The sequence below is a fragment of the Trachypithecus francoisi genome, unplaced genomic scaffold, assembly GCF_009764315.1.
Source record: "Trachypithecus francoisi isolate TF-2019V2 unplaced genomic scaffold, Tfra_2.0 Lachesis_group3, whole genome shotgun sequence".
Lineage (NCBI taxonomy): Eukaryota > Metazoa > Chordata > Mammalia > Primates > Cercopithecidae > Trachypithecus > Trachypithecus francoisi.
The window spans coordinates 105,988,312-106,007,305 of record NW_022681468.1 but is presented as its reverse complement, the minus strand read 5'-3'; the positions used below and the strand labels follow the sequence as shown (position 1 = coordinate 106,007,305).

Genomic DNA, 18,994 nt, shown 5'->3' with positions numbered 1-18,994 from the left:
ATCGACATTCAAAGTACACACAAAGGAAGAAAGCAAGCTGCAGAGTGATTTATAACAGAAGACAGATCATTTTTGTAATTTAGAGAACTATGATCCTGCCAGGGTCACAAGTTTGCAAGCAAGCAGTCTTATCTAGCCTGAAATCGTATTTGTTCCCCTTAGCTAAATACATTAATTTGGACTAAATAAATTAATCTGGAGCCCCAGGAAAGTTTTAAAAGACAGTACAGAAATGATAAAAAAAAAAAAAAAAAGAGTCAAATCTATATTACTGATACGCGTGTGCTGTGTGTGCAAGTGGGCATGTGCGTGTGTGTTTGGCCTAGTAACAAGTTTTGTGACTTTGAGATCTCTTTGGTACGTTCAGCTATTTGCCAAGATCGTTAAAATGTTTAAGAGAATCTGATAACCTAGATATTTATGTCTTATTAGTCACAAGAAATGTTAAGGGCTTAGGAAAACGCTGTTAATAGATTTTATGTGAAGTTTGAGGGAGTCCTATACATTGCCTTTGTAATTATAGCTTGAAATGTCTAAGGGAATTTACTTAATTATAGAACTGGTGGTAAATATTTAAGGATTGAATCTGTTAAGCTTATGTGTTAATTAATGCAACCTTGAATGAAAATTAACTGTAATGATTATCATCTTATAGCAAAATTACTAAATTTGGAAATAAGATTCGTAAGTTCAGCTTAAAGCTTAAGAAAAATGAGGATTTTAGATTTATAATGTAACAAATTAGATATTAGTTAAAACATAGAGTGTTCCCTTTGATATATACAACACTTTTTGAACATGAAAAGCCATCAGAAAGCTGAGTCACCTCTGAAAGAAGATGATGATGATGATGATGAGAGGAATTAGAATGGGGACATTTTCTACTTCAGATCTTTTTTTTATATCTTTTGAAACAAAAAAGCCCAAGAAACAAATGACCATAAACTTGCAAGGGCCTCGTAGGCCCTGACATGCACACACTGGAGCTGCCTCCACACCAGCTCAAGCATCAAAACTAGAAATAAACCCTTTACAAATTGAAGAGTAAATATGCTGGCTAATGTGGAGTCAAGATGAGCATTAAAAACAAAACAAAACAAAAAAACAACAAAAACTCATGTAGCTTAAAAACAAACAAAATCTCCCTCCTAGAATAACTAAGGACACTATTGTGTGTGTGTGTGTGTGTGTGTGTGTGTGTGTGTGTCTGTTCACATCTACCAATTGCCATGAAAATATCTTGCCAAACCATTAAGAAAAATAGAGGAAAGCAGAGTGGTAAAAATTATTTTTCTGAAGTCAACCTGGTATGGCAGCATCTTGGTTAGTTAAATCTGGAATTTCTGTTTAATGCTGGCACCTTGCCCATGAGGTGTCCCAAGGGCTGTGCCACTGACTCCCTTAGGCCCAGTCCCTGAGTAAGACAGCTGCTAGCAACTCTCATTTCTGACACTTATTTACGGCATTCTCTTTAAAAAATGCTGTTAGTGGGCATATCCCCTTTCTTCTTCTTTATTTAATTTATTTGTGTTTTTCCTTTTTCTCCCTCTTGGCCACACTTGGTAGAGGTTTGTTGCTTTACAGCTTTCCTAAAGCTCTTGGCTTTGTAGTTTCGATCTTTTGTGATTATTGTTTTCTATTTTATTAATCTCTTTTTTTATCCATATTGATTTCTACCTTCTACCTAGAGTTACTTAACTTGCTGTTATTTTCCTAGCTTCTTGAATTGCATGATTTATTCACTTTCTCCCAACATTTATTTTCTTTAAATACATTTACTGTTTAGCCACATATCACAGGCTTTGACATACAGAATTGTCACTCATGCCTAAATAACGTCATTTTACTTTCCATTTCCTCTTTAAGAATTACTCTTACACATTTTTAAATTTCCAAACATCCAGAATTTAGAAGCTCTACCTTCCCTTATACTTCTTGTGTTCTATGGTATCACTTGGGGAAATTTATCGAGTTTTTTTTTTTTTCTATAACCTAGTACATAATTGATTACCGTATTTGTCCCAAAGGAATTTGAAAACTATGGACATTCTCCATTTGGGGAATGCAGATATCTATATTTATTTATAATCAAAGGTATTAATCATATTTTATGCAAATCCTCCATGAGCCTATTGATTATTGTCAGTTTAATCTATTATTTTATGAGAGAGGTATGTGAAGTCTACTTATATTTTTATCAACTCTCCATTTATTTCTGACAGCTTCTACCTTACAAATTCAAATGCTATGTTATGTAGTGCAGAATGGTTCATAACTATTGTAATTTCCTGATAGACTACATTGACTGTATCTTTTTATAATTAAAAAGCTTTTTAAATTTAGTGCTTTTCTTGCATCAAATTTTATTATGATTTTACTATCGTTCCTCTATTTTTATATTGTTAGCATTAATTATAGAATATTTTTTCCCACTACTTTGGCATTTCTGTATCATTTTTAGGTGGATCTAATACCATCTACTGCATCTCTTCTGGAAGGTTTTTAAAACTTCTGGTCATCTATTATATGTTTCCATGCTTTTCACTGCTGTAATAAAACAGATAATAGATTTTATGTTTTTTCTGTAACTCACTGGGGTTTTTGGAGTTTTGTAAAAGCAGGTAAGCAAGAAGGATCTCAATCCATTAACTGAAACTAAAACTCTTGAAAAATGCTTTAAAATCTAACATTTCAACTAAATCATTTTGTTAGTAACAAAGCTATACATCACATATTTGTATATTAAGAGTTTTTTTAAGTAATTTAAGATATGTCAATGGTGTGAACATGTTTCCATGGTTTAAAGGTTCAGAAATTAAGTTTTTTCAAAAGCAAAAACAAAATAAGCTTTTCCCCCTCAAGGCATTAACATTTCTAGACGCTCAATAGCTCTCATCCAGAGAACAGAGAACTCCCTGGAAGATGAGCTGGCCAGAGCCAAGGTATCCTGAGGAGATACTCTCCCGGACGGTGGACAGCCTGGGGCTGGACTTCCTCCCCCAGCACCTGCTGACATCTCTGCTACCTACTGTGTCTGCAGCCTTGATGTTACACTTGAGGGTGGATGCCTTGTGTCATTTCCACCCTCTCTCCTTTGACAGAGGGGGCGAGGCGGGTGTCTAATTATTAAAACAAGGCTATGTTTAAAGGGCCCAGACAATGAGGAAAGAAACAGTATGTTGTTAATACTGGTGGTTCTAGTTCTGCCTCCACATGAGCAACTCCACACAGCTGACTGGGAAACATGTTAACGGACAGAGACAATACCATTTTTCTTTGGAGCATGTTACAATCATTTCTGTCCCAAGCCCATCATATTTTTTGTAAGTTATTTCAAATATGTTAATGTTTGCATAATTCTCTGTATCAGTTCAAAAAGATGAATTCACTTATTCACTTATTCTAGTGGCAGAACCAGGATAAAAGTTGTTTGCTATGCAGCTCCTGCAACACATGGGAGCAGAACCCGAGTCTTCCACACGGTAAATAAATCATTATGCATTTGAAAAATCTTGTCCCAGAAATACATTTTGATTCTCCAAAATACATACTACCAATTACTTTGGCCTTGCAGTAACTGCCAAGATTGCCCATCTTTTGCACATTCTGACTTCTGGCCACTAGAGGGTACAAGTTAGCCACATCGATCTCATTACTCGACCTGCGCAAACTGGATATAGCTACAGGGGGAGGATCTGATTTGGGCTGGAATGTGGGAAAGCATTGCCTCGTAGGATTGCATAATCCACACCTATATTTAAACATCCTAGATTTCCACTCGAATATCCTTTACAATAGCAGTATATCTCATATCACAATGAAAGTCAGTTTCTAATCAATTTACAAATTAAAATGCTCTCTTACCCTTTCCATGTCAAGAAATTCATCATCTAGTTTAGTTCCTTCAGCACCACTTATTTTTTCACTAAATAGCTGCAGAAATAAACATAAATAATTGCATTGTACAATGATTTCTTGTCACAGTTTTTGACCTAAATTATTAAAAACAGAAACAAACTTGGATTCAACTTGTTGGATTTTTTGAACTAAGTCCTTTAAGAAAATTGTTGGAAGGGGTAACCATATCTAAAGGCATAGGAAGACATACATTTCTCATGCAGTCAACAGATATTTATTATGCACCTACTATGTGTAAAACACATGGTAAGTGCTGTAGGACAAAGACACGAGAGATACTTGTCATCAAGGAACACACAGTTCACCCAAAGAGTCAACACACAAACATTCAACTAAAAAACAAGGAAAGAATAAGAACCATTAAAAAATAATAGTACTAGAGACAAATTATTGTAAGTGCACTAAGTGGTAGTCACTTCAGTGATGCACAGAATGGACTTTGAGAACCCAAAGCACTGGGAGTGGGTTCATGCAGGATCTGTTTCCTAGAAGATGTGGCATTTGAGCTGGCATTTCAAGGATAGGGAACATTTCATCGGGCAGCACTGAAGAAAAGGCCTTCTGGGATGAGGCACCATGGAAAAAAGAGCCAGGGGCAGGAATGGGTATGGCAGGTTTTCTCAGTCCCGGCTCTATTGATATTTATAGCAGATAATTATCTGTTGTGGGGGCTGTCCTGTGCACTGCAAGATGTTTAGCAGCATCCTCGGTCTCTACTTGCTAAAGGCCAGTACTGCAAGCATGGACACACACACACACACACACAAACACACAAACACTTGCAACAACAAAAATGTTGCCCAAGAGCTGAAGACAATTTGTGTATGGCCAATGTGCTCAAAAAACATCAATAAATTATGTTTAACTGTGAAAACTAGTGCACAAGGGAGAATGGATGAAAATAAAATCTGAAAGTTACACAACGCCCAGAGCACACAGATTCTCAAATGCCAAGCTAAAGGGTACAAGTTAGAGATCCCTAAAGAGTCTTCATCAAACACAGAGAAACCCTTTAGAAAAGCAAGTCTGCCAAAAGTAGGGTTGGATTAAAGAACAAGGAAGACAAATTGGAAGAAAAAAGTATGTTCAATCATTTTCTTTAGCAAAATACATTAACATAATCTACGCCCTTAAAATAGTAATATGAATATTCAAATCCATAGTAAGGGAGGTGCCATCAATTAATGGTGAAAAGATTGCAGGTTGTTTTAAATGCAAGTGTAGTTACTACTACTATTACACATGCGGTATTACTATTTAATAGGAACAATATAAGTGGAGACAGTATTTTACTTAAATTCGAAGTGTGAGAAGGAATTTCTTGAAGACAACAGCTAGAGAAGACTACAAAATTGGCCAGGGTTCTCCAACCTCCCTGTCCTGCGTCTTTAAAGTTTCTCCCAGCTAGAGTTGGAGTCTATCTCCCCACCTAGTAAATCTGGGCTGGGCTTGTAACTTGTTTTGACCCCACAGAAACAAGCCTGGCTAGGCAGGAAAAGATCCTGTGTGCTTCCACTCACTCTCTAGAAACACTGTTGCTACCCTGTGAATAAGCCCAGGCAAATTAACTGAATGGAGAGAAACAAGTGGCCCAGACACCCCCCAAGGAACAACCAGTCCACCCTCAGAATCAGAGCCACTCAGCTGACCTGCGGGTGACTGCAGTAACGTGAAAGACCCCAGCCGAGATCAGCCCCATCTGCTGAGGCATGGGAACAGGAGTCCAATAAACGGTACTGCTTAAAACCACTGAATTGGGGTGGTTTGCCACATAATAGAAGTTATCTGGTACACTGGACAAGAATCCTTACTTTTCAGATTGAGTACAGCAGTCAGAGAGAATTATCCTAATGCCTTGATATAAGGTATAACTTCCAATAGAAAAAATCAAAAATTTCATTTCCACACACCAAGCAGTGTTTTAACAGATGTATCCATCAGCAGTTAACTCTCCTAAACATTTTTGTTGTTGTTATTCAGTAGTGAAATCATCCAACATATTGGTTCTCAGCTTTGGAGGTAATAGCCTGAGAATCTAAGGAAAGTGACACAATCTCTCCTGGGGTGGGGAGTGGCACCTCCACGTTTTGTTGCCATGGTAAATTGCAAAAGTGGTCACGGGCTTTGCACCTCCTCCCATTAAGAAGTCTATTTTTCCACCCTTCGACTTGCTTTGGCCAATAGAAGAGTGTAAACCACACTGTGTAGCTATAAAGTCCCAATCAGTACTCACAAAGAGGCTCTGTAGATACTTCTGCTCACTCTGTGAGGTCCACTGTAACTACTTCCAGGTAAGTCTAGGCTGCCTTGTTGGAGAATGAAAGATCATGTGGATCAGAGATCAGCCATCCTACCTGAGCAACCTCAGACCATCAAGCCCTCAGCTCACCTGGCAGCTGACCGGCAACAGGTGACTGAACCCAGCAGAGATCAGCCACACCAGCACATGCACCCACCCAGTGCTCCCAGCCCAAATTGCTGACCCACAGAATCATAAACTAAATGAACATTTTTCTCAGTCTTAAGTCGCTGTTTTGGGATGGTGGGTTATATAGCAAAAGCCTACTGATAGAGTGGCCTGCCATTTCCTGTGACTATTGAAACCACAGAAGCCCACACGTAGATCCACGTTTTAAAATAACTATTTGAAAATCCCTTTGGCTTGGAGAGTTAGACCCGAAATCTCTTTAATCCGAACCAGTTCTCACTCATTCAGGTTTTACTTGTTCTATTTTCAGAAACCAAAATGTCTAATAGAAGGAGTAGTGTTTCTACTTTCTTTTTTTTTTTTTTTTGAGGCAGAGTCTCGCTCTGTCGCCTGGACTGGAGTGCAGTGGCCGGATCTCAGCTCACTGCAAGCTCCGCCTCCCGGGTTTACGCCATTCTCCTGCCTCAGCCTCCCGAGTAGCTGGGACTACAGGCGCCCGCCACCTCGCCCGGCTAGTTTTTAGTAGAGACGGGGTTTCACTGTGTTAGCCAGGATGGTCTCGATCTCTTGACCTCGTGATCCGCCCGTCTCGGCCTCCCAAAGTGCTGGGATTACAGGCTTGAGCCACCGCGCCTGGCCGTATTTCTACTTTCAAGAACAGAAACTAGTGACATGAATATATCTTGTTTGAAAAGACAACATGTGGGATCATTTTCAACAGGAGTCACAGGTAAGAGTCATCATTCATTTCTGCTTTTCCTGAATTTCCCAGTGATGTTTAGCTGTTTTGATACATTAAGTATAAATACACACATAGCATTAGCTGTTTAGGCCACTCAATTATATTTCAGAGGTCAGTCAAGGAATAAATATTGTTTGTTGAGCATCTACTATGTGCAGGGACATGACTGGTACTTGGGATAGAAAGATAAAAAAGAGATGTGATTCCTACAGGGCACCTGGCCTCATTCCAGGGTTACAGGGTTATTTCCTTTAGGTGCGGGAAGCTAAATATAAATACTCAAACTTCTATTTCTGGTAAGATGACTATTCAAATTCAACTCTGATGCACTTCCTATGCTCTGAATACAAATCAAGGATAGATTAAATATCAAAATATGTACTCCTATGCCTTCAATATGTAGCAAGGATAGATTAAATATCAAAAAAAGAAAACCAGAAAGATAAGCAATGCTCAAAACCAGAATAAACATTTTTGTGAACCTGAAAATGAACAGAAACACAACATGATGAACAAGGTTGAGGTCTCAGGCCTGCTGGGCTTCTTGCCTGCACACAGGCTATGACAGCCAGCAGTCTGGCTCCTGCTGCGTACAAAATGATCTAAAATAGTGCTCCATGAGACCAGAGTCTGGGTTCAAGTTCTGCTTACAGTTGGGGATGGAAAAGCAAATGAGGCTGGAAAAAAAAATTCGGATGCAAATCTCTGTCTGATGCTACCACATGTGGCAATCTGCAGGCCCAAGGAAACTGAAGGACAAAGAATAAGTCAAGTCACACCTCCTCCCCACTCCAGCTCTGTGACTGGATCCAGATATCCCCAGTATCACCACAGAACGGAAACCACAGTTTTGTACTGGGGCCTTGGGAAGCTGGGTGGAAGAAGCCACAATCACTAGACAGAAGTGAGCACAAAAGAGGTTAAAATTAAAATTCATCCTAGATCTAAATTCTAAGGCACATGAATAAAATATAACACCAAGAAAGACAGCCAAAAAAAAATCACATAACATAACATAACATAACATAACATAACATAACATAACATGAATTCACTTCTAGTGAAAACTATATTATGAAACAATATAATAAAGACTTTTTAATGTGTGTTTAGGATATTATTAAAATGATAGATAAAGGAATAACTTCTATTAATGAAGAGCAAGCAATTATACAAAAGGACAGAAATTTTAAAGATAGGCATAAAACATTAGAAACAAAAAGTATTATATAGCCGGGCACGGTGGCTCACACCTGTAATCCCAGCACTTTGGGAGGCTGGGGTGGGTGGATCACGAGGTCAGGAGATCAAGACTATCCTGGCTAACACAGTGAAACCCCATCTCTACTAAAAATACAAAAAATTAGCCGGGCGTCATGGCGGGTGCCTGTAGTCCCAGCTACTCGGGAGGCTGAGGCAGGAGAATGGCGTGAACCCGGGAGGCGGAGCTTGCAGTGAGCCGACATCGCGTCACTGCACTCCAGCCTGGGCGGCAGGGCGAGACTCCGTCTCAAAAAAAAAAAAAAGTATTATATAGTCATAAAAATGAAAAACCCAATAGATGGGACAAACTCCAGCCTGGGCACAATCAGGAAAGAACTGGTAAGCTGGAAAACATGAAGGAATTTACTCAAAGAACATAAACAGAGACGAAGAGTTTTTTTAATGAAGTATCAGTTAATCGATATGAAGGATAAGTGAGAGATTCCAATATATATCCAACAGGCACTCCAGAAAAAAGAACAGAATACAGGAGCATCAATATTTACGAGTAAAATGGCTCTTTTCTCTTCTGTAATTGAAGGAAGTTAGGAGTCTACAGTTTGGAAGTACACTCAAGTACCATGCACGATGAATATTAACTCACACCCAGACACAGCAAAATCTCAAGAATAAACAATCCTAAAACTATCACAGGGGCAAAAAACATTCAGAGCGACAATAAGACTGACAGCAGATTTCTCTTCTGCAACAGCAGATGCCAGGGACAATGAAGGAATGGCGTCAAAGTGCTAAAAAGAAATCAGCCAGGCACAGGATTACAGATCACGCCTATAATCACAGCACTTCGGGAGGCTGAGGCAGGTGGATCACCTGAGGTCAGATGTTCGAGACCAGCCTGGCCAACACGGTGAAACCCTGTCTCTACTAAAAATACAAAAATTAGCCGGGTGAGGTGGTGCAATAAAAATCTAGAATTTTCTCTCTCCCTAAACTGTTGTTCAAGAGCAAGGCCGGGTGCAGTGGCTCACGCCTGTAATCCCAACAGTTTGGGAGGCTAAAGTGGCACATCACATGAGGTCAGGGGTTAGAGACCAGCCTGGCCAACACGGAGAAATCCCGTCTACTAAAAACAGAAAATAGCTGGGCATAGTGGCGCATGCCTGTAATCCCAGCTACTCAGGAGGCTGAGGCAGGAGAATCGCTTGAACCCGGGAGATGAAGGTTGAGGTGAGCCGGGATCGTGCCATTGCACTCCAGTCTGGGCAACAAGAGTGAAATTCCATCTCAAAAAAAAAAAAAAAAACAGCTGTATGTGGTGGCACATGCCTGTAATCTCAGCCACTCAGAAGGCTGAGGTGGGAGAATCACTGAACTTGGGAGGCAGAGGTTGCAGTGAGTTGAGATCACATTACAAAATAAAGACATATTCAGACTTCACAGACTCAAATAACAGTGATGCTTAAGTATTACATCAAGGAAATAAAAACCGAACCAAGAGGGAAAGTATGGACCATAGGAAACAATGGTGAGAATAGAAATTGAGAAACTATGGTGGTAAATTTACCATTGAGTAAAGACAAACAAACAAGCAAAAACCAATGTGTCTGAGTTTACACAAGGGTAAAATTAAAACCTTAAGCAATAATAACACAGAAATGGGGAAGGGTGTTGAGTGAGTATTTCAAGCACACTAAGATTCATGTGTGTTCAGGAGGAGGTGAGAAATGGATATAACTTTAGACATAATTAAAATAATGCACAGCAGGTATCTGTTATATGACTAATGGTAACTCCTAAAAACACAAAACTATGATACCCATATAGTACTATGCATGTTATAACATAGTATCCATACCAGCACACTGTTAGAAAACCAGTATTTTTCAATCCAAAAGAAAACAAGGGAGAATAAAGGGAGAGGGAGGAAGAAGGAATGGCAAATAGAAACTACAAAATCAGATAGTAATCAATCTAAATAGATCAGTAATGATTATCTATATAATTGGATTAAATTCAACATAACAATAATAGAGTGAATTTTAACAAGCTAATTATATACATCTTCTAAGAGTCATGACTAAAACACAATACATAGAAAAGACTGAAAAGACAAAATGTACATACTAGGAAAATGCTAATCAAAATAAAGCCTGTAACAATAATATCAGACAAGAACTACCTTTCTTTTTTTGTTTGTTTGTTTTTGTTTTTGAGACAGGGTCTTGCTTTGTTGCCCAGGCTGGAGTACAGCGGTATGATCTCAGGAGTAGCTGGGACCACAGGGCACACCAGCATGCCTGGCTAATTTTTGTATTTTTGTAGAGATGGGGTTTCTCTATGCTGCCCAGGCTGGTCTTGAGCTCCCAGGTTCAAGCAATCCTCCTGCCTCCACCTCCCAAAGTGCTGGGATTTCAGATGTGAGCCACTGTGCCCGACCTAAGAAATACCTTCCTAAGGCAAAGCATTAATAGGAATAGAGACTCAATGTAATAATAAAAGGAGCAATCCACCAAAATTTTTATAATAATGATACTGTTTCCACTAATAGTATAACCTCCAAAAAATATAAAGCAAAACTGAAATAGTGAAACTGATAAACCCACAATTATAGCAGGAGATTTAATACAACTCCATCAGAAAACTGACATATCAAACATGATAAAAAACTGAAAAAGATATGGATTATCTGAATGACCAAAATAATAACCTTGGTCAAATATTATGCACATATACATATATCCCCTCAGCCAATAAATTTAAAAAATGTATATTCAGAGAGAACATTACAAAAACTGACCATATATTATGTTGCTGCAAAATATTATAAGTAGTGGCAAAAACCACAATTACTTTTGCATCAACCTAATACTAGGTAACAAAGTCAATCAATACCATATAGAGCGTGTTTATTAGGTTTTGGGGTTTTTTAACCATAGTGCAATTAAATTAGGAATCAACAATAAAAATAAGTATATCAGCACAAAATTTTAAAATTCTGTCCTAAATAACAGATTAAAAAGAAAACTCCAATAGAAATTACCAAAAAATTTAACAATAAAAATATTATACATCAAAATCTGTAGTATGCAGCTAAACAGATTAAAAAGAAAACCCCAACAGAAATTACCAAAAAATTTAACAACAACAAAAATATTATACATCAAAATCTGTGGTATACAGCTAAAGCTGGATTCAGAAATCAACATATAACCTTAAATACATTTCAAAGAACACCTCAATTTAATGTTTCAAACTGACACCATGTCATCCAATCTAATTTCTAAAACATCTAATATCTCAAGTTGGAAAGTCTACCAACTGTGCCAATTTGCTAGAGATGCAAAGATCAGTCACTCTCACAGGCCCACTGGAAAGCAGAAACACAAACAGCAATCCACAATGAGATCAATACTATTCTGTAATAGAGATGCAGAACTTGCCATTAAAACCCATATGGAAGGAAGCAATTATATAAATGAGAGGGTGCCAAGAAAGTTCCAGAACAAAGCCTAGAAGGATATATGGAGTTCAACAGGGAGATAAGAAGAAAAGTGGCATTTCTATCAGAAAGAATAGCATAAGCAAAGAAATGGTTGATTAAAAAATAGAGTCCAAATCGATCAATAATGATTATCTACATAATTGGATTACATTCAACATATTAAATAATACTACAGTGGATTTTAAAAATCCAGCTATATGCAGCTTCTAAGAGATGCATACAACATAACAGGAAACAGCATAATAATTCAGCAAGGGTAACGGATATGAAAGACTCAGCTTAAATGAAAAGGAGCAGACAGGCATACATGCAGGGGCCAGACCAAGGGGCTAAACTTCTGGGGACCATGGAGACTTTTAGAAAGGTGAGTGATAAGAACAGATCTGAGTTTCAGAAAGATTAGTCAAGCGGGTCATGAGAGAATGGACTGGAGAGGAACCAGAAGGTGGACAGGCAGATCGGTTAGGAAATGACAGGGGACACATAGTTTGAAGAGGTGGAGGTGGAGTGGGGAAAAATGCCAAAATTACATTCTAAAACCCTCTTAATTACCTTCTTCAGCGTCAAACACAAGCTACCCTCACTCACCTATTCAGCTTCCCCATCACAAATAATACACCTGACCTTTGCTCACTAGACAGAAGTTGCAAATCAAAAATACAAATGGGTGGCTACTCAATGTGGCTCGTGTGTTCTTCCCCCAGTGGAAAAGAAGATTTCTGCTGCAAATTAGACCGCTCTCAGGTTGCCTTGGTGCTACAGTCAGAGATAAAATCCTTGTTCACCATCTACTTCTTGGCTGCTTTAATTTTCTCAGTAACAGGAAAATGAAAACTATTTTCAAAGACTACAACTGAGCAGTGACAAATTATAAAAGAAATTTATTTGGAAAACATGAAGCTTTTGCATTTGGTGTTTTATCTAGATGTGTTGGATTTTTAATGGTAAATGTTAACACAGCCTTGGCTGCCTTCTTGTGCAAATATCTGTTTTCAAAGAAACCTTGGCATCTCCATCTTCTTCCCTTTCATGAAGCAAGAAATTAAACAGCAAGAAAGCCAGAACCCAGAAGAAAATGTAAAAAAGCAAAATTTATAACTTAGCATTTTAGAAAATGCTCTAGAATAGTATTTTCCAGTATGTGTGCCATAAAACACTAGCTCCATGGGACGTACCTAAGGGTCAGGCAAAGTAAAACAAACAAAAAACCAAAAAGAGCTCTTGGCTATATAGATTTGGAAACACAGGGAAAACAAAATTAAGCAGATTTCTTTACTAAAACATTTTCAGAGACTTTAAAATGGTAATGGAGGGCCGGGCACAGTGGCTCATGTCTGTAATCTCAGCACTTTGGAAGGCCGCAGCGGGTGGATCACCTGAGGTCAGGAGTTTGAGACCAGCCTGGCCAACATGGTGAAACTCCATCTCTAGTAAAAATACAAAAATTAGCCAGGCATGGTGGTGCACACCTGTAGTCCCAACTACTCAGGAGGCTCAGACACGAGAATCACTTGAACCCGGGAGGTGGAGGTTGCGGTGAGTTGAAATCACGCCACTGCACTCCAGCCTGGGTGACAGAGCAAGACTCCATCTCAAAAAAAAATAAATTAAATAAAATGGTAATGGGCACTGTGGATTTCCAAAGGGGCACATATATGTAAGATGGGCATTTCTCACAATCATTGGGCTGTGGAAGTTATCTAATAGGAAAATCTCCAAGGACTGGTGTTCTAAGGAACACACTTTGAGAAGCCCTGTGCCAAAAATGTCACCCTTTTGAAAGGTTCCTTTTTCTTCTTTCAACCAGTTGGCAGTCATGCTCTGTTGTCATCAGCTTGGAGAATATGGCAATGCAATTTTAAGTATCAATAGTAAAGGTAATATGTAAGTTGTTAACATTAGGGAAAGATGAGTGAAGGGTATATGTGAACTCTCTGTACTAGTTTTGCAACTTCCCTTTCTGTAAGTCTAACATTTTTTCAAATTTCAAAGTTTAAAGAGACCTCTGAGGTCATCAGAGCAACCAAGGCAGCCAGGATCTGAGGGGCCAAAATCGGGAGGAAGGGAAATGCATTGAGGTGAGTGATACATCTACAGCTGACTGTTCTCTTTGGGAAATGTTCTGTCTTGCAACATAGGACATAAAGTCTGAGCAGAAAGCACCAGCCTGGAACTTGCAGCAGTCTCACTAGGTTGTGTAAGAAAAAGATTTGAATACACTGTAACCAAGGAAACCGGGATATAAGAGGCCAAATTTCTGGGAAAAAGGGAAACATAAAGAAGCAAGCCTGACAAGCTATGTTCAATTTCCTCTTGAGGCTTTTGACAATTCCTAAGCTGAATACACAAGGCAGAATGATAAGAAACCAGCACAAAGAGGCTGCTGGAAGGCTAAATATCTAAACAGATATTTCTGCAGTATCACAGTGATCAAGAGACAAAAACTGGAGTTCAGGACTGCCCAATAAGGAAAAACATCCGGAGATTTTAATTCATCCCTGAATACCTAAACCCTAGGAGCAAAAGCAAGCAAGGGGACATGCCCTCAGAAAGCCTGGAACGCAAACTTCAATCATTTCAGTCCATCTGTAGCAAGGTTATAAGCCTTTACCCTCATTATCTGCCAGAATAAAACTAGATAATCTCTGGAGGAAGATACATTATTCAGACCTGCTACAATTCTTCATACACAATATGTGCCATTCAAATAAAAATCATTTGGCATACCAGGATACTGAACCAACAATGGAAAACTAAGAAAAGAATAGATGATCCAACTGCTAATCCCAATATTGACATCTGAAATGATTTTTAATGTAACTATGATAAATATGTTGAATAAAATAAATGACAATGTAAATTTTTTATCAAAAATTGGAATACATAAAAAGAAAGCAAATGATAATTACAGATGAAAATTCAATAACTAAAATTAAGAACCCAACAGAAGTGTTTAATAACAATTAGACATGACAACTGAGAGAATATGTGAACTGAAAGTTCAGTCAGTAGAAAGTATCTAAATTGAAACATAAAGGGAAAGAAGATGAAAAGCACAAAAAAGCACTATAAGCACATCAGACATGGTGAAAATACCTAACACAAGTGTATTTTAGAGTTCAGAAAAATGAGAGAGAAACAATATTTGAAGAGGAGATGGACAATAATTATTCAAAATAGACAGAAGACACCAAGCTACAGATTGAAACTTCTCTATGAATACCAAGCAGGATAAATATGAAGATAAACATATCTAGGCACATTATAGTTAAACGGCTGGAGACCAAAGACAAAGAGAAATTTTAAAGCAATCAAAGAGAAAGATACACATTGCATTCAAAGAAGCAGCAAAAAGATTCTTAGCTGATGTTGCAAGAGAAACCAAGGAGCTACAAAACAATGAAATCACATCTTTAAAACGCTGGCAGAAAATATCTGCCAATCTAAGATTCTATTCCCTGTCAATGAATATATGCCTCAAAAACAGTCAAAGAAATCTTCAGACAAAAGCATTGAGAGAATTCCTCACAACAAACATCAAAAGAAACACTAAAAGGAGGTTTTTTAAAAATTATATATATAGTGTGTGTGTATGTATTATATATACACACATTTATGTAATATATGTGAATTTATATATAAATATATATATAAATGGAAACACACACATACATAAAATTTTGTATTATATATACATGCACATATATAAATGGAAACAGATGGAAATAAGAAAATAGGGAAAGAAATGAAGAGCTCCAGAAAGATAAATCTAAGTGAATATTCACAGCTTAAAATAAAAGTAATGTCTTATGAGGTTTTAAATGTATGTAGAGTTTCAAAAACGTAAAAATGATAGCACAAAAGCCACCACTAAGGGAGTTAAGTGAGACTCTTGCTGTATGGTCTATTCTATTGCTTGGAAGTGATACAGTACTAATTTAATGAAGACTCCTCCACATTAAAAAATGTGTGTTATAATTTCTAGGATTTCTTTTTAAATAGTTATAATATATAACTAGCAAGCTACTACAGTAGTAAAATGGAATAGTTCTTTAAAGTGATTAATCCAAATGAAGGCAAGAAAGGAGAAAAAAAGCAATGAATGAGATAAATAGAAAACAAATAATAACATAGCAGATTTAAATGTAAAAATATCAATAATTACATTAAATGAAAATGGACTAAATATTCCAATTAAAAGACAAGAAGCATCAGCCAGGATTTAAAAACAAACAAACAAAAAAGCTACACTAAAGCTACACTATATCCTGCCAATAAGAGATGCCTACTAAAGATAATAACATGAAAGGAAAATAAACAGGTGCAAAAAGATACATCAGAAAAACACTAACATTGATTTCTGGAGGAGGAGGCAGAGCAAGATGGCTCAAAAGAACCCTCCAACAATCATCTCCTCTGCAGGAACACCAAATAGAACAACTATCCACACAAGAAAGCACCTTCATAAGAACCAAAAACCAGGTGAGCAATCACAGTACCTGATTTTAACTCTGTGTCAAAGAAAGAGGCACTGAAGAGGGTAGGAAAGACAGTTTTGAATTGCTGACACTACTCCTCCTCCATCCCCCAGCAGTGCAGCATGGCATGGAGAGAGAATCTGTGCACTTGGGGGAGGAAGGGCAAAGTAATTTTGGGAATTTGCTTTGAAACTCAGTGCTGCCCTGTCACAGTGGAAAGCAACGCAGGCCTTTCCCAGTGTTTCCCACTGGCTTTGGCCATTGCCCATGGAGGGAGCACTTAGACTAGCCCTAGGCAAAGGGCAATCATCCATCCCAGCAGTCAGAAACAGAAACTGAGTTCTGGCTAGGCACACCACTGTGGGATAAAGTGTTCTGGGGTCCTAAGTAAACTTGAAAGGCAGTCTAGGCCACAAGGACTGCAATTCCTGGACAAATACTGGTGCTATGCTGGGCCTACAGCCAGTGGAACTAGGGTGCATGCAACCCAGGAAACTTTATTAATAGAGAACTTTCCAGGGAGACACCAGCTGGAGTGGCCAAGGGAGTGCTTGCATCACCCCTTCCCCAACTCCAGGCAATGCAGCTCACAGTTCTGTGAGAAGAGGGAAGTGTAAAGAGGACTTTGTCTTGCAATTTGGATACCAGCTCTGTCACAGTAAAATAAAGCAGCAAGCAAAATCCTAAAGCCCCCATTTCAGGCCATAGCTTCTGGACAACATTTCTAGACCCATCCTGGTACAGAAAAGAACTCACTACCCTGAAGGAAAGGACCCAGTGTCACAGAATTCACTACCTGCTGACTAACGAGCCTTGGGCCTTGAATAAACACCATCTGTAGCCAGGCAGCAGTCATCACAGGCCTTGGCAAGACCTAGTACTGTGCTGGTTTCATGTGTGACCCAGCACATTCTCAGCTATAGTAGCCACAGGGAAAGGCTCCTTCTGCTTGAAGAAAGGAAAGGGAAGTGTAAAAAGGATTTCATCTTGTGACTTGGGTACCAGCAGAGCCACAGTATACTAAAGCACCAAGAGGACTTCTCATTTCCTCAATTCCAGGCCTTAGCTGCTGGAGGGCATTCCTTAATCCACCATGGGCCAGAAGGGAACCCACTGCATTGAAAGGAGAAACCCCGACCTGGCAGGACTCACCATCTGCTGAATAAAGAGCCCTTGGGCCTTGAATAAACATCAGCAGTAGCCAAGCTATAGTTGCCATGGGCCTGGGGCGGTGATTGTCTGGGCAGAGACTCCTTCTTCAGGAAAGGAGAGAAAAAAGAGGTCTTTGTCTTACAACTTGGGTAGCAGCTCAGCCACAGTAAAGCACCAAGCAGACTCCTACAGCCCCCGATTCCAGGCCCTACCTCCTGAACTGCATTTCTAGATCCACCCTGGGCCAGAAGGAAATCCACTGTTCTGAAGGAAAAGATCCAGTTCTGGCAGGAATCAACTTTTGCTGACTGAAGAGTCCTTGGCCCTTGAATAAACATCAGCAGAATTCAGGAAATAGTTGTAATAGAACTTGGGCAAGACCCAGTACTGCTCTGGCTTCAGGTGTGACACAGCACAATCTCAGCAGTGATGGTCACAGGAGTGCTTGTATCACCCCTCCAATAACTCCAAGAAACTCAGCATGGAGAGACAGATTGCACTGGTTTGGAGGAAAGTAAGGGAAGAGAACAAGAGACTCTACCTGGTAATCCAAGGAATTCTCCCAGATCTTACCCAAGACCACTGAGGCATTTCCTCTACAAGACTGGAAGACTCACGGAGTTACTAGGCTTAGGGCACTCCCTAATGCACATATAGCTGCAGTGACCAAAAACTTCGATCAAATGCTCAATTCCCTTTAAATACTTGGAAAGCCTTCTGAAGAAGGATGGGTATAAACAAGCCCAGATTGTGAAGAACAGAATAAATATCTAACTCTTCAATGCCCAGACATCAATGAACATCCACAAGTATCAAGACCATTCAGAAAAACAAGACCTCACCAAATGAACTAAATAAAGTACCAGTGACCAATTCTAGAGTGATGGAGATATGTGACCTTTCAGACAAAGAATTCAAAAGAGCTGTTTTGAAGAAGCTCAATGAAATCCAAGATAACACAGTGAAGGAATTTAGAATCCTATCAGATAAATTTAACAAAGAGATTAAAATCATTAAAAAGAACCAAGCATAAATTCTGGAGCTGAAAAGTTCAACTGACAAACTGAAGAATGCATCAGTCTCTAAATAACAGAACTGATCAAGCAGAGGAATGAATTAGCGAGCCTATTTGAAAATACACAGAGAAGACAAAAGGAAAAAGAGTAATAAAGAATAAAGCAAACCTAACGAGATCTAGAAAATATCTTCAAAAGGCAAATCTAAGAGTTACTGACCTTAAAGAGGAGGTAGAGAATGAGATCAGAATAGAAAAGTTATTCACAGAGATAATTAATAATAGAGAACTTTCCAAACCTAGAGAAAGATGTTAATATTCAAGTTCAAAAAGGGTATAGAACACCAAGCAGATTTAAATCAAATAAGACTACTTCAAGACATTTAATAATCAAACCCCCAAAGGTAAAGAATACAAAAAGGATCCTAAAAGCAGCAAGATAAAAGAAAAAAATCACATATAAAAAATCTCCATTATGTCTGGCAGCAGATTTCTCAGTAAAAACCTTTCAGACTGGAAGAGAGTGCCATGATAC

The 18,994-nt window shown here is 38.6% G+C and overlaps 1 protein-coding gene across 7 annotated transcripts in view; it reads right to left on the bottom strand.

Moving 5' to 3' along the window:
• Nucleotides 1-18,994, bottom strand: part of SH3GL3 (SH3 domain containing GRB2 like 3, endophilin A3) — a 185,740-nt gene that overhangs the window by 66,916 nt on the left and 99,830 nt on the right. For 6 of the 7 annotated variants that reach the window (XR_004431854.1, XM_033189182.1, XM_033189187.1 and 3 more), the window contains one exon: nt 3,865-3,933. The exons of the other annotated variant lie outside the window; for it this stretch is intronic. Coding sequence is in view for 3 of the 6 variants with exons in the window: in XM_033189182.1 (XP_033045073.1) it covers nt 3,865-3,933 (69 nt within the window). In the remaining 3 variants the exon portion in view is untranslated. The remainder of the gene's footprint in view (nt 1-3,864; nt 3,934-18,994) is intronic. 7 annotated transcript variants of the gene reach the window in all.